This window comes from Sphaeramia orbicularis, chromosome 22, assembly GCF_902148855.1.
Source record: "Sphaeramia orbicularis chromosome 22, fSphaOr1.1, whole genome shotgun sequence".
Classification (NCBI taxonomy): Eukaryota; Metazoa; Chordata; class Actinopteri; order Kurtiformes; family Apogonidae; genus Sphaeramia; species Sphaeramia orbicularis.
Genome location: NC_043978.1, coordinates 714,594 through 731,553, shown reverse-complemented (window position 1 = coordinate 731,553; position 16,960 = coordinate 714,594). Strand labels below are relative to the sequence as shown.

Genomic DNA, 16,960 nt, shown 5'->3' with positions numbered 1-16,960 from the left:
ACGGCCTGGTGTTCACTCTGGTACTATATTCACAAGCACTTCTAAGTATCGAATCAAGTGAATCACAAGTGGACAAATGTTTGAGCAGATTGGAGGGATTCCACCTTTAGAAGAAATGGAAGCTTTGACAGTGTTCAGCTGGACCTGGTGTGGTCTGTTCGGACCTGGTGTGGTCTGTTTGGACCTGGTGTGGTCTGTCTGGACCTGGTGTGGTCTGTTTGGACCTGGTGTGGCCTGTTTGGACCTGGTGTGGTCTGTTTGGACCTGGTGTGGTCTGTTTGGACCTGGTGTGGTCTGTCTGGACCTGGTGTGGTCTGTTTGGACCTGGTGTGGCCTGTTTGGACCTGGTGTGGTCTGTTTGGACCTGGTGTGGTCTGTCTGGACCTGGTGTGGTCTGTTTGGACCTGGTGTGGTCTGTCTGGACCTGGTGTGGTCTGTTTGGACCTGGTGTGGCCTGTTTGGACCTGGTGTGGTCTGTTTGGACCTGGTGTGGTCTGTCTGGACCTGGTGTGGTCTGTTCAGACCGTTTCTGCCTCATCCCCATGTTGTCTACGTTCTGACCAAAACAATGCAGTGTATGTGTGACGTCATTGTGCATGCGCAACAAAGGTGGAATCGATAAACAGAATCGGTAAGCAGGCAGGAAAACGATTCCAAGGAATCAAACTACTAGAATCCAGTTCTCAAAAAGAACCGGTTTGCAATTCCCATCCCTGGTCAAGTCTCCACCCACTGATGTCACATGACATCTGGAGCTTCACTTGATAATCACACCGGTCTGGTTTCATCATGGAGAGAAAAAAACTAACTGTAATGATCAGATCTTACATTTATGACACCAGAATCTTGTAATGAAGAGAAACTGAAGCCTATAATCACTCATAGTGTCACAACATGGAACTCAAAATTCTCATTTTTACATAAAACTGTTCATAAGTGATTCTACTTCTCTGTTGGATTGTAGCTCATTTTTCTGGGTTTGATCCTTATTCTGATGGGTTTTCCTTGTGTTCCAATAGTTGAAGTGTTCTCATAATGACATGATCCTGAGGTGTGTGTGTGTGTGTGTGTGTGTGGTGTCGTACCCATCAGTACCGTGTGGATTCAAACGTTTATGTGACTGGGCCAGCAGGGGGCAGTATGCACACATAAATCCCCATTTGAACAGACATCCACAGAAGCAGGTGTGATTTGTGTGCACATACTGTATGGCATCTTCATAATAATGTGCCCTTAGAAACCCAAACAAACATTAGAACCGAACCTTAAAATGATCCGAACAATAGCATTAATAACAATAATAAAAATAGCAATGATACAATACATACACGAAAAATGAAAAAAAATGATGATCACAACACCTCTGGTAAATTGTACACACAGAGAGAATGACGCGGGGCGGGGTGGGGGGCGGGGTTTGGGGGTCTGTTCATTGGAGTCGCCACTTAGTCCGACCTGGAACAGCGACGCAAAAAAAAAAAAAAAAAGAAAAAAGTAGAAATTCAAGAAAAAGTCCGGAGTGGTGGTTGAGAAGTGTTCAGGCAGCGACGAAGACGCTCCAACAGATAAACGGGTCCTGAGGGAGGGCTGGGGGGTGCAGTCTCCTCTGTTACCCTCTTTTCCCTCCATCCATCCCTTTGCCCCCTCCCCCCCACCTGCTCACTGTCTAGACCCCGACAGGAAGCCGGGGAGGCTGGGGCCCGAGTCCGACAGGAGGCTCTTCCTGTTGCTCCCTGCCTGCTTCCTGTTCACACTGGCGGCCATCTTGTACGCTCCAGGGGGGCCCGCCTTAATTAGAGTCCCGGCATGATGCTGAAGGGGGGTCCCAGGAGGCTGCTACACGGCCCATACAGAGGGGGGGGGGCAAAAAGAGGTCCCAGATGAGGGCGGAGTTGGGGTGGGGGTGGGTGAAGAAAAAGAAGAGGAGGAGGTGGTGGTCCAATCCAAGGCGAAGGAGGGGTTGAAGAAAAAAAATACAGGTGCAAGGTACAAAAACCGATGGGAAGAAAAAATAAAAATACAAAAACAGGAAAAAAATAAAATAAAAATCACACACTCATCGTCATGTTGGGTGAATACTGGAAAGAGAGAGAGGGAGGGGGGGGAGGGGGAGGGCACATATGAGTGGATATGTAACTGACAACCTTTAACCCCCAGAGGGCACTCTAACCCCGCCCACCGGAGAGGGTGCTCTAACCCCGCCCACAGGAAACACAACCAGTACTCCCACTGCCGTGGACTGAACCTCAGTCTGGTACCAGGGGTTCCTATGCAGTGGACATGGGGACAGGACGGACACATGGACACATAGACGCATGGACATATGGACACGTGGACAGGACGGACATATAGACACATAGACGCATGGACATATGGACAAGTGGACAGGACGGACACATGGACAGGACGGACATATAGACGCATGGACATATGGACAAGTGGACAGGACGGACACATGGACGCATGGACATATGGACACATGGACAGGACGGACACATGGACAGGACGGACACATGGACAGGACGGACACATGGACACAGACGCATGGACATATGGACACAAGGACAGGACAGACACATGGACAGGACGGACACATGGACAGGACGGACACATGGACACAGACGCATGGACATATGGACAGGACGGACACATGGACAGGACAGACACATGGACAGGACGGACACATGGACAGGACGGACACATGGACAGGACGGACGCATGGACATATGAACACATGGACAGGACGGACGCATGGACATATGGACACATGGACAGGACGGACGCATGGACAGGACGGACGCATGGACAGGACGGACGCATGGACAGGACGGACACATGGACAGGACGGACACATGGACAGGACGGACGCATGGACATATGAACACATGGACAGGACGGACACATGGACACAGACGCATGGACATATGGACAGGACGGACACATGGACAGGACGGACACATGGACAGGACGGACGCATGGACATATGAACACATGGACAGGACGGACGCATGGACAGGACGGACGCATGGACAGGACGGACGCATGGACAGGACGGACGCATGGACAGGACGGACGCATGGACATATGAACACATGGACAGGACGGAGACATGGACATTATTCAAACACCATTCAGCTGGTTTGGGTCCAAACCACAGACTGTCTGTTTTCTCCTGGTTACTGTGTTGTTGTTGTTGTTGTTGTTGTTGTTGTTGTTGTTGTTGTTGTTGTTGTTGTTGTTGTTGTTGTTGTTGTTGTTGTTGTTGTTGTTGTTGTTGTTGTTGTTGTTGTTGTTGTTGTTGTTGTTGTTGTTTTCTGTTTCAGGGTTTGTCTCATTAGTCCCTTTTCCACTGGACATCTGTGCTAAACTTTGTCTTTGACTTAATTTTACTTCTGTGTATTTTACTGTAGAAAATTCTACCATTATAGTAATTCTGAATGTTCTACCTCTGAATTTGTGAAATGTTCTGCTGATTAAAAAAAAAGGACAAACTCATAACATCCATCAGAAATGATCCTTTAACCCTTAAAGCTGCGGGAGACTTTTGTCACCAGTTCTTCCTCAGATCTGTCCATCCTCAGTATCATTCGTCCGTTTGTCTGTCTGTCATTACTCACCTGAATCTCTTCCTCATGGTGAACAGTTTCTTAGTTCCATCCACCACAAACAAACCATGTGTTTACAAACCGAGCTGGGAGGGAACTCGGGCATCTGAGGAATTTTGTCGCAACGCTCAGCTGCCTGACAGCAGCAGCGGCAGCGCAACCGCTGAAATGCAGGAGGGAAGCGGAGCAAGCAGAGCTCTGCCTGGCAGCGGCAGCTGCAACAAACACGATGGAGCTCTTGCAGTTTCCGCGTTTCAGCAGTTGCACTGCCGCTGCCAGGCTGCTGCGTGAACCTCCGCTTCCCACAATGCATGTCATGACAAAATTCCTCAGATGCCTGAGTTCCCTCCCGGCTCTGTTTGTAAACACATGGTTTGTTTCTGGTGGATGGAACTAAGAAACTGTTCACCATGAGGAAGAGTTTCAGGTGAGTAATGACAGACGAATGAGACTGAGGATATGACTGAGGTTTGACTGATTTGATAAAAAATTGGTGACAAAAGTCTCTAGCACCTTTAAAGACACAAACATCCACTAATCCTACCAAAATACAAACTAATGTCTCTGTTGTTGTGGAGTGTTCAGGAGGCCTCAGGGTTCCATATAGAAAATGACTCCATATTTATCACTGATAATCAATAGGCTGTTTTTTTTTTTTTTTTTGGGATAAGCTTTGGCTAAACCTGGCTAAAACTTTGGCTAAACTGTCCCTATATTTATATAAATGTGTTCCAAACAGAAGTGTGTAATGTTGGTTTTCCATTCAATCCCTGCTGTGCTGCTGAGTTTCTTTCTTCTGGTAGATGTCAGTGTCAGTCCTTCCATAAACAGAATGTAAATCTATGTTGGTTTGAATCTAGAATGCTGGTTCTCCCTCTATCTCCTACTAAATTCTAAACTGATGTGGTTTCCTGGTGTGTCCACACACACACACACACGTTTGAGAAAAACTCTTCTTCTTTTGTTCTAGCATCCATCAGTTCTTCTGTTTGTTTTGGACATGTGACTCTAGTTGGACTCAAAGGCCTTTCCATTACAGTTCTGTGTCATATACCAATTTAACTACGAAAAACACCTCGAACAACAACAACAACAACAACTATTCACAGAAAAACTAGAGTTTGGGTGAAAGTGTTGTTTTTCCATTAAACACATTTTTACGCGCAAGTTACATTGACACAATTTGAGGGTCAATGGAACAGAGACTAGTGACTCTGAAGGTGAAAGGTTTGAACCCAAAACAGCTGAATCAGTGTTGAGGGCTGACAGGGTCTCCAGCCCCCCCCCCCCCCCAAACCCCCACACCTATTTACAACCAACACATGATCATAGCATATATCATCATTTCCTGTTGGATATTAAAACAATGGGATGAACATGAACCAAAGCAGGTACATGTGTCATAACACTGGTCTACAGGTCACATGGTTCCACTGGTCTACAGGTCACATGGTTCCACTGGTCTACAGGTCACATGGTTCCAGGTGTGAGTCTGTGATCCAGACTAATCCAGTCCTAAATGCTGGTTGGTTGTAGTTTCACAGATACATAAAAAATATTCTATGAGAATGATAATCATATAAAATAATAATTTCTATATAGAGATCATAAGGGATACAGATTGGGGGTAGGAGTATATAAGTTTTAACTTCTTCCTACTCGTTTTCAAGCATGTTTAATTTATTTTTATTTTATTCACTTTCTTTTTTTCCTTTGTTTACTTATCAACCTTTTATGTCATTACTGATATTTTGTTGGTTGGTTTTGTTTTGATTTCACTGTCTATATGTTCGAAATAAAGATTTCAATCAAATAAAACAGTCTGGGGTCAAAATGTGAAATTGTAGAATTAATGATAGAATGGGTTTAAGTCCAAAGGAATATTAGTGTCAGATCTACCATACCATGCACGTGACAATACGTGGACTGGACAGGTTCTATCAGTGGAACATTTACACATCTATTGAATAAATAGACACAAACCAACATATACGTGTTAGAACACACCATCATATACCTGGAAAACAGCAGCAAACCAGCACTTTGGTCATTAGTTTAACAATTAATCTGATTAAAATAGGGAACATTTAACTTATTTCATGTCTGAGGCAGATCATGTGTAAATCATTGCAGACCAGTGTTATCACATCAGACAGATTCTACACAGTGAGTTTCTTTGTGATTAGTAAGTGGCTGCAATGCAAGCAAAACCTAAACCAGTCGACTCACGGCTTCTTCACAGTGCATGTGTTTCACAGTCTTAATCCTGTGTCCAGAATAATGAAGCTCAAATGCTGTTTGTTTTGGTTCCACATGCATTTGAAAGGATCCACAAGCCAACAGAACTGATCTGTAGAATTCTGCTGACTGATGGTGTAATCTACCACTGTAACCAGTGAGCCTCAGTACTGGAAACCAGCAGGAACTCGGCACTAATAAGTACTTCCTAAAAGACGACACAGTTTATGGAAACAGTTTCCTGTTAAAAACTAAGAAATTAAATGTGTTTCACAAAAACCCACAGATTCACTGATGAACACAGATTATTGCTGTTTTTGACACGTTTATTTTGTACGATTTCGTACTTTTATGAGATTAAAGTGGTAATATTTGGAAAATAAATTCGCAATAATGTGATAAAAACTCAGAATTCATAAACTGTAATCCTTAAACCAGTGGTTCCCAACCTTTTTTTTTTTACTCCTGACCCCGTTTTAACATCACAAATGTCTGGTGACCCCAGACATTCAAAACAAAACATTGTTTTTGCTAAAATTAATTTGTTTTTGATCATGTAATAGTTTGCTATAATATGTTGCAAATAAACGTTAATTTTAGAGGACATTTAGTCTATACAATGTATATTATTGTGGACGGAGGCAGTAAATCCAAGTGTAGATTACTGCACAAAGGGAGAATGTGATTTTCCTTGGTCAGGATCTGTCCAGTCAGTCCAGCTGTGATTTACAAGGAGGACAATTAATACTGAACAAACAAGAACTGAAACTATGAATTATGAAAGAGCTGCAGCATCTGAAACTGACCACAATGAACATTTGACAGATAAACAGAACCACAGTGCTGCAGTTTCATCTTCAGAGTTTGTCATGTCTGTTATGGATTGGGATTATCTCTCTCAACTCAACATATATTTTTTTATTAACTTTTTTTTTTTTTTTAATCAAATCACTACAAATTTCAGGCGACCCCACGTGGGGTCCCGACCCCAAGGCTGAAAAACACTGCCTTAAACCTTGTTGATGACATTTTCCGGTTTTAGCAAATGCAACAAGTGAAGCAGCACCTTGTGTAAACCCAAATGAAAGTAGAACCTCACAACATGGTCCAAGTTCTACATTGTGTGAGCAGTGGGTACGACTTTATTCTGTTAATTATGATATTTTTCCACCTGTTTTTAAATTATGAATTTATTCTCATAAAATTATGTGTTTTATCTTGATATTTTACGACTTTATTGTTGTAGTAACAAGTGCTTTTATTTTCTTATGTGGCCCTAATACGCTGTCGTTATATTTTGATATTATACTGGAATAATTTCTTCAATTACTGGGTTTATTCTGTCAACATTTTCAGCTAAAAAACTTAATATTTCAATGTTTTACTCTTTGACTTAATTTTACTACTGTGTATTTTACTGTAGAACATTCTATCATTATAGTAGTTTTGAATGTTCTACCTCTGAATTTGTGAAACATTCTGTTGATTTAAAAAAAAAAAAAAAAAAAAGGACAAACTCATAACATCCATCAGAAATGACCCTTTAACCCTTAAAGACCCAAACATCCACCACTGATCCACTAATCCTACCAAAACACAAACTAATGTGTCTGTAGTTGTGGAGTGTTCAGGAGGTGTCAGGGTTCCATATAGAAAATGACTCCATATTTATCACTGATAATCAATAGGCTGTTTTGTTTTTTTTGTGGGATAAGCTTTGGCCTGACCGTAACCACAGTGTTCTGAGTAAATGATGTGAATGTGGTCATGAGTGGACAGCAGCTGGTTTTTACAGATCCAGTTTTCATACTGGTCTGATTTACCACAGATGTTTTGCTGTTTGCTCCTGGTTATTGTGATACTGGACTGTTCTGTTCTTCAAATTCACTGATATTCTTCTATTGCTGTTGTTCCTGTTTATTGTTGTTGTTACTGTTCTGTTTTTGCCTGTTATCAGAACTGTCCACCTCATCCATAAATGGACCCCAGTCTGTGGACCTGTTGAATCCAGGTGTTTCTGTTCTAACAGGGCTCTGGGATCCAAAACAGTAAGGACTAATGTCAGAATAGAGTTTTATATTATGGGACAGATATAATTGCATTCGTTAGTTTGGTTTATTATCTTTGTTTATAAAATGACTCACAGATGGTTTGGACTGAATTTATATCAATGCTGTTTTTTTTTTGGTTTTTTTTTTTAAATCATCTGACTCTGATTTTCACTGTTCTTCCTCTAAATGTCTGTAATATTTGCCCTGCTCTGACTGTAAATAATAATTTCCTTCTACTGTCATCACATCTGACTGAGGAAGAAAAATCTACCATTAAACTACAGTGAAATATTGATGTTTATCAACTCTATGGACATAAATATGTGGACACATCATGTCTCCAGCTGTCAGATGTCCTGTTCAGGAGGATCGGACACACAAACATCAACATTAATCATCAATAGGATATTTATCCCATAATATAAAACTCTATTCTGACATTAGTCCTTATTGCTTTGGATCCCAGACCCCTGTTAGAACAGAAACACCTGGATTCAACAGGTCCACAGACTTTGGTCCATCTGTGTCTGAGTTAGACAGTTATGATCTGAGGAGAATGATGCGCATTAGTTTGTAATATTTGCAGTTTTGTGTTCTGTCAGTGAATCGTCAGGCTTTTAGAAAAACGTTTTTGGGCAGAGGTGAAGTCGTACAGTAATGCTTGCATTCTTCCACTGGTGTGTGTCAGGACGTAGAAGGACAAATGTTAAGGGCTGTGACATATTTGTTTGCTCTACTTACACTTTCGCTTTGGAATGGGTTCAAGAAGTTCCCGCCCATTTCGCCGTCATCTCTCGGCGTTCCAGGAGGGTTGTTCATGCCCCCCATGTTATTAGGGGAACTCTGGAGAAAGACCCAGGCACACAGCTCCGTTAAAACTATTGGACAATCACAGAATCTGCAGCTGGAGTGCACCGCTGCATCCTCTGAACGTCAAAACGACTGCTTTTACTTTGAAACAATGGATACGACAGTGAGATCCAGACAAAGACGCAGGGTTAAGTAGACTGAACAGATGTCAACAAGTCCAACAACTAACTAACATAAGATGGAAAGTCCTCAGAGATGTCACTGATAAAATAAGATCCAACTAAACTACAAACGAGGTCTACGCTGTCAGGGGCCCACACTAAGGGTACATCCCTGAAATCCCCCCAGTCCTCTGCTATATATAACTCTATCCATGATAACTGTTACACAATCGATATGAACTCAGTTTGAGCTCCATGGACCTGATAGTGTCACAATAATGAGCCCATTTAACCCTAAACTCCACCTGGTGAATGAACATGAGCCCATATGAACTCTGGATGGTAGACAGAACATGGACATGTGGAAGAACATCAATATGAACCCATTTTTATCTCAATCAGCCGATTATTGACAATTTAAAAAACTTCAACTAAAATCTTCAGCTACAGCGCCCCCATGTGGATGACTTCTAATACTGATAGATAAGCTCCAATCCATAGGGTTCTTCCACTGGGGGTTCACTATGTTGGTTATGAAGGAGAAGAAATCCAACTAAATCTGACGGAGTTATCGACAAAACACCAAGGAGATCCGATGAAATAAACTCCTGATCCAAATTTTAAGACCAGTTGAAAAATTGCATGAATTTCTGTTTTTCACTGTTAGATCTTCAGAAGGCTCTAAGCAAGGTTATTATCGTTCACGAAAACAAACGAAATGATGAAAACTAGAATTGAAAAAACATTTTCGTTAACTGAAATAATGAAAAACTATAATTAAAAGAAAAAAACGGTAACTGAAAGTGTATTGTGTGTTTACAAAGAGAGAGGACTCCAGAGAACTCCACCTAGTGAATGAAAACGACCCCATATGAACTTGGCATGGTAGACAGAACATGGACATTTGGAAGAACATCAATATGAACCACCATTTGAGCTCAATCGGCCAATGCAATATCATGAAATCGTGTAAATGTACACGCCACTTTTAATCACATTATAAGGTTTCCGCATGTATGTTCACGCAGCGTAAAATTCCGACACTTAGGGTTAGGGTTATGTGAACCGGAGATCTTGGTGTAAATTCACACCAAGATTATTACTGTTAACGAAAATTAACGAAATGACAAAAACTAGAATTGTAAAAACATTCTTGTTAACTGAAATAAATAAAAACTATAATTAAAAGAAAAAAAAAACATAACTAACTGAAACTGTATTGTGTGTTTATAAAACTAACTAAAACTAATAAAAATTATGGATAAAATTCCCTTCGTTTTCATTTTGTCAACGTCGAATAGATACAAAATCGATTTATTTCGCTCTAGCAATTTTCTCTGCTGTCACCATATGATATTTAAGGGTCCGTCACTTGTGTTCACTTGTGGTTTCCAGTTGTCTTCTGGTCCCCACTCTACCTGGAAACATGGAGACTAAAGTTGGGAGAAAGCAGCAGAGTCCTGTCTGGGATTTATTTGAATACGACGACAGAGAAGAAGAGAAAAGATATAAAAAAAAACCTAAAACTAAACTACAACTAAGCATTTAGAAAATAATGAAAACTAATAAAAACTAGCAAACCTGCTCTAAAAACTAATTAAAACAAACTGAATTAGAGAAAAAAAGTCAAAACTAAATAAAACTAAACTATAATGAAAAATCCAAAACTATTATAACCTTGATTCTTCACACGCTATCAGATGGCGTTGAATAACATGCAAAAGGACGAAAATGCGTAAGTATAGAACGCCAAATACCAGAAGAACCGGTGTGACATACAACGCCATTTTATGAGATCAGTCTCCAATTGTCCTATTATTCTTTGATTTATGTCCAGAAAACTGATGTTGAACTAAAGCGCCCCCATGTGGATGACTTACAATAATCAAAAAGAAGCTGAAATCCATAGGGTTCTTCCACTGAGGGTCCACTACCTTGGTCATCAAAGAGAAGAAATCCAACCAAATCTGACGGAGTTATTGGTGGTGGATTCAGGGTCAAACCATCATAACCCCAAAACTCCATTTCAGGGATATAATTATGCAGTGAAAGGTTGTTGAATTTATTAAATATGCTCATTATCACTAGGGCTGTGTATTGGCAAGAATCTGGTGATACGATACAAATCACAATACTAGGATCACAATACGATATATCATGACACTGTTAAAAAGGCAATTTTTTATTGGTTTTGTTTCTTTTTTAAAGATTATTCCTGGAAGAACTGAATTACACCAGAAATCTGCACAAATACTAAACACATTTTTATTTGATCACAACAGGATCTAATGTTCTATCACAAAATGTTCCTGTGTTCAAACTGAAATTCTGTTTTACAGACATTACAGTTTAAGATCCTGTTCAAATGTTCAGATTCTATTAGTTCAGAACTAACATTAGAACAGGATTTGAGTTCAATCACAACAAAGGAACTAACGTTATTTACTAAAGAGTGTTAAAGAATAATAAATAAAATATAAAAAAAAAGAGAAAAACAAAAAACTAAAATGAACCTCCACATTATCTGCATTTGAATAAATACCTAAAAATATCAAAACAGGACTTTTTAATATCGATACAGTATTGTGAAATGAAATACCACGATATATTGCAGAACTGATATTTTCTTACAGCCCTAATTATCACTAGTTGCCTAATAGCTTGTTAAAGACTTTTTTAATTTTACTTGATCCTTAAGTAGCAGCTGAAACATATTAGGCAATTATTTCAATAAACACAGAACAGAAAAATCAGGAGGAGCAGATCACTGCAGTTTGGTCATCAACATGTATTCATACTGTCGTTCCATGCAGAGTTCAAATGTGATGGAATGTTTTCAGCTGCAGAAACACTGAATGAACTCACCTTTGGCAACCCGTCCATGTCCCCAGACCCTGAGGACGACACAGAAGACATGTAAACCCACAGACACAAGTGTAGAATGTGTCCAGTGGAAGCTCAGCTCCACCAGTGTGTCAACCCACCTAGTGACCCGTTCATGTGGTGGGGCTCCATGGCTCCCATCGCCCCCATCGGCCCATCAGGCCCCGGTCCCATCGGGAACTGGGGAAAAAAACATCCATCAGTGAGTGCAATGTTAGCTTTCATGGTGGATCTGTGATTTTAATCAGAGGCGTCTGTGGCTCAGGGTGGACTGGGTTCTATTCCTGCAGGTGTCAGCGGTAGGTTTTTCTAATACCGGACTGGACTGGACTGGAGCCCAGTGAGCTCATTTAAGTACAGCTGATAATGACTAATCTGCTCAAATTAATTTAAAATATATTTGATTACAGTTTTCCTAATGGAACCTTGGTTTCCTTCATTTCTCTGCTGTTAAACATTGGTTCCAGTGTTGTGTTTCACATGGACACTTATTGTGACGCACATGAGTCCAGGCCCAACCCCCAGCTGGATGTTCGTTCCATGTTCAGTTGGTCTAATGCCGCGTTTCCACTGCGTGGAACCGGCTCAACTCGACTCTGGTACCAGGTCCTATTCCTGGAGACCATTTCCATTACAGGATACTACTGACTTTACAGTACCTGGTCGTCATAGCGATGCGGCGCGTTACTTCTGTGTCGTCTGCTCAGAGAGTTGCTGATAAACTCACTCGTTGCGTGTTGTCTCGTCAAACTCATGCTGAATTTTTAAGTCTGAACCTCCTCAACAAACCATGGTGTAGTTTTACAGGCTGTCATGTGCTTTCACCTACTGACAGATTTACTGTAAACTTCCACATCTGTTTTTTGTAAAAGAGCGGGTCACACAGACGACTCTGACCAATCAGTGGTCTGCAGTGTTTACCACATCACCTTTTAGAATCTGGTCCCCAGTCCTGGAACCTCGGCGGAGGTGATACCAAAAAATTAGTACCAGGTACCAGATTCCGGGTCCTTTTTCGTAATGGAAACGCAAAAAAGCCGAGTCGAGTCGAGTCGGTACCATGTAGCGGAAACACGGCAAAAGTTAGTCAGTTGAATCCAAATGTGTTTCAGATTGAGCTGACAGATTAGAGGTTACAGATGTAACTGGACTGGTTTGGACCAGTTTACACCTGGAACTGGACTGGTTTGGACCAGTTTACACCTGAAACTGGACTGGTTTGGACCAGTTTACACCTGAAACTGGACTGGTTTGGACCAGTTTACACCTGGAACTGGACTGGTTTGGACCAGTTTACACCTGGAACTGGACTGGTTTGGACCAGTTCACACCTGGAACTGGACTGGTTTGGACCATTTTACACCTGTACACATTTATAGACAGACTTATCCATACAGTTGATAGTGCTTATTATACAGTTCCATAGATGGTACAGGTTTATATTATTAGTACTAACAGTTACAGTAGTGGTATATCCACTGTTAATACTTGTATTTGTAGTAGTAGTAGTAGTAGTAGTAGTAGTAGTAGTAGTAGTAGTAGTAGTAGTAATAATAATAATAATAATAATAATAATAATAATAATAATAATAATAATAATAATAATAAGAAGAAGAAGAAGAAGAAGAAGAAGAAGAAGAAGAAGAAGAAGAAGAAGAAGAAGAAGAAGAAGAAGAAGAAGAAGAAGAAGAAGAAGAAGAAGAAGAAGAAGAAGAAAAGAAGAAGAAGAAGAAGAAGAAGAAGAAGAAGAAGAAGAAGAAGAAGAAGAAGAAGAAGAAGAAGAAGAAGAAGAAGAAGAAGAAGAAGAAGAAGAAATTTTATTTATAGGTGCCTTTCAGGACACTCAAGGTCACCGTACAAAGTTGTTAAAATAAAACACAATTAAAATTACACTCATACATCATCACATTACTATTAGTCGAAGGACTTTGAAGACAGTTCGCACACATTTGGGTTTTCTTTCATTGTAAGAACTGAACGGATTTGAAGCAAATTACCTCTTTGTTGGAGGAGGAACTGACTGAAGTGGTCGACTGCAGGGTTAAAGCTGGTTACACCAGAGAACTATACAAAGACGGTTTGTGTTGATGGTGGGCGGGGCTAATAGGCTCAATATTTGGCCTTTGTGTGTAAACCCCAAATGAAAGTAGAACCTCACACAATGTTTCCAGTTCTATACAATGAGTGGTTTGTGACTTTATTCTCATAAATTATATTTTTCCACCAATTTTTAAATTATGACATTATTCTCATAATATTATGGTTTTATTCTCATAATTATGACTTTTTGTATTTGACTTTATTTGTGTAAAATTACAGGTTTTATCTCGACATTTTATGACTATTCTCGTAGTGACAAGTGTTTTTATTTTCTTATGTAGCCCTAATTTGCCATGGTAACTGTTGTTATATATATATATATATATATATATATACACACTTTTCCTTTTATACTTTTTGTGGTTGTTGTTTCAGCTGGTTCTGGAATAAAGGTCAGGTTGTCATTTTCAAACATGTCTGTTTCACATTTTTATTATTTTTTCACCAATTCAAATAATCATTTAACTGAATGAAAGAACATAATCGATAGATTAATGGATTACAAAAATATCCAATACCTGCAGCTCTACTTCACAGCTAAATGTGAGCTGGATTCCTTTTGCTGGTGACAGTTGTTTAACTCTAATCATTACGTTCCATGATTTTAAACCTGAATCAGTCCCAGTGTAATAAAACGAACCTGCAGCTCAGTCTTTAAAATACTGCTGTGGAGGCTTAACGAGCTACATAAAGTAAAGACCGTTCAGGGAACTCACATTGGGCCTGTTGCCTCCTGGTCCAATAGGATTCATCATTGTATAAATGTTTTCACTGGAGTTTGTTGAATCTAAGAAAAAAGCAGAAGTCCAGTTTTAGTTGAGTGGTGTTAGACAGTGGATCGAATCTCTATGATGAAAAAAACAATAACAAATAAAAACACTGAATATCAGCTACGCTAAAATCACACAGTTGTTTGGTGAGGGGGACATGCTCGGTCAGTGGGGGACGATGGACACAAGGACAAAGACACAAAGGTTAGTGCTGGGGATGTAGATAGGTGACGCACCACCTGGGCTGGGCATGATGGGAGTTCCAGGTGGTCCTCCTCCGCCTGGGGGACCCTGCAAAACAACCAGTCACATCATCAGAACCAGAACCAGAACCAGAACCAGAACATGGACTGAGGAGCACATCGCAGTCATGAACCTGCTGCACATTCCACAAGAACACACGTTCTTCACACTCCTGCTGCTGCGTTTGGTTCTCCACACACCGGCCAGGTGAACTTTATTCTCCTGCGGTGTGCCAGAACTATTGTGCGATTGGTCAGAAATTCGAAGTGGGTGTGGTTAATTCGGAAAAGCAGAGGACCTCCTACGAGGTTGACACCTGAGTTTCTCAGGAAATATGAAACGTCCAGAATGAACTCTGTTCTTGGCTCCGTTCACACAGCAGGTCTAAATGAACAATTCAGATTTTTGGGTCAAATCTGATTTTTTGTGTGTTGGTTCATATTCCACATTAAATGTGACTTCTATCAGTTTTGAGTCTGAACTGACTGTGACCCTGAAGTGACCCACATGCATAAAAAAAATGTGATTAGTGTTGTTCAAACTGTCTAACAGATGGGATACAGGTCACATATGGACACATTTGTCTGCATCTGAACGGAGCCCTTGCTCTTACCGCCTCAAAAACACAAACAAATGTCTGTTCCAGTGGAAAAAGCAGCAGGTTACAGGTCCAACCTAAAGATGTCATTTACTCACCACATAGTTTCCTGGAGATGAGGAGGAGTATGCTATCTGCAGAAGGAGAGGAAGACACAACATGATCATAACTGAGGAGTGGACCAAAGTGGAAGAACACAACAGGAACGACTTCACTATTTACACAAACATAATACATTTTTACCTTGAAATACAGTCGTTGACATCTGTCGAAATCTAAAGGTATAACTTGGTAAACTTAAAGCTACGATTTGTAAAAATTAGAGATGCATGATAATTGTTTTTAATAACTGATAGCAATAACTTCCTGCTTCTTGTAACTCAGTGGTTTCAAACCTGTTTTTACTCCTGACCCCATTTTAACATCACCCCAGACATTCAAAAAGGAGACATTGTTTTTGCTAAAATTAATTTGTTTTTGATCCTGTAATAGTTTTCTATACTGTTTCAAATCCTGGTTAATTTTAGAGGACATTTAGTCTATATAATGTATATTATTGTGGACGGAGGCAGTAAATCCAGGTGTAGATTACTGCACAAAGGGAGAATTTTGTTTTCCTTGGTCAGGATCTGTCCAGTCAGTCCAGCTGTGATTTACAAGGAGGACAATTAATACTGAACAAACAAGAACTGAAACTATGAATTATGAAAGAGCTGCAGCATCTGAAACTGACCACAATGAACATTTAACACAGAAACTGAACCACAGTGCTGCAGTTTCAGATTCACAGTTTGCCATGTCGTTTATGGATTGTGACTGTCAACTCACCATATATTTTTTCTTAGTAATTTTTAATATTTTTTAATCAATTACTAGAAATTTCAGGTGACCCCATTTGAATTTCAGGTGACCCCATGTGGGGTCCCGACCCAAAGGTTAAAAAACACTGTTGTAACTGATCCCAAACCCCAACAGTTCCCTTTCTTCCAGTTGTTTTCTTCTTCTTTCCAGTCAGTGTTAAAGTCCGTTAATAGACCAATAGGGCTGGGTATCATGGCCAATTTCCTTAATCAATTTGATTTCGATTTATAAGGTTCTGAATCGATTAACTGTGATTCAATTCGATTCAGTTTTAATTGATTGATTCAGATTCATTTAGTGATACCAAAGTACAATTTTGAGTTGTAACTTGATTATTTGACTACTGCAGCCATGCAACACAGAATCAATATTGATATTAGAAAGGAAATAAATCTGACATTTCATCAGTAAACAGATGAATCTGCTCTGAAATAATGAAAAGGACACAAACATGTCCATGTTTCTACAGTGGATCAGATCGGATTTCTTTATCATCTTTTTTCTGTTTTATACCTGGTGCTTCCAGCCTTCAGGCTCATTACTGTCACCCTGGGGCACTGACACCAGTTTGGCCCCTGAAACAGAATCATGTTGGGCCCTTGGTACAACAAACTCACTGGAAGGGGAGGGTGGGCGGAGC

At 40.4% G+C, this 16,960-nt stretch overlaps 1 protein-coding gene across 1 annotated transcript in view; it reads right to left on the bottom strand.

Moving 5' to 3' along the window:
- Positions 1-597: 597 nt before the first annotated feature.
- The window catches only part of LOC115413837 (single-stranded DNA-binding protein 3-like), an 82,038-nt gene continuing 65,675 nt past the window's right edge, over positions 598-16,960 (bottom strand). The window contains exons 11-17 of the mRNA XM_030126951.1: positions 15,558-15,593; positions 14,855-14,909; positions 14,565-14,635; positions 11,850-11,928; positions 11,731-11,759; positions 8,636-8,737; positions 598-1,836 (exon numbers count right to left, since the gene is read on the bottom strand). Coding sequence (XP_029982811.1) covers positions 1,660-1,836; positions 8,636-8,737; positions 11,731-11,759; positions 11,850-11,928; positions 14,565-14,635; positions 14,855-14,909; positions 15,558-15,593 — 549 coding nt within the window. The 3' untranslated portion in view covers positions 598-1,659. The remainder of the gene's footprint in view (positions 1,837-8,635; positions 8,738-11,730; positions 11,760-11,849; positions 11,929-14,564; positions 14,636-14,854; positions 14,910-15,557; positions 15,594-16,960) is intronic.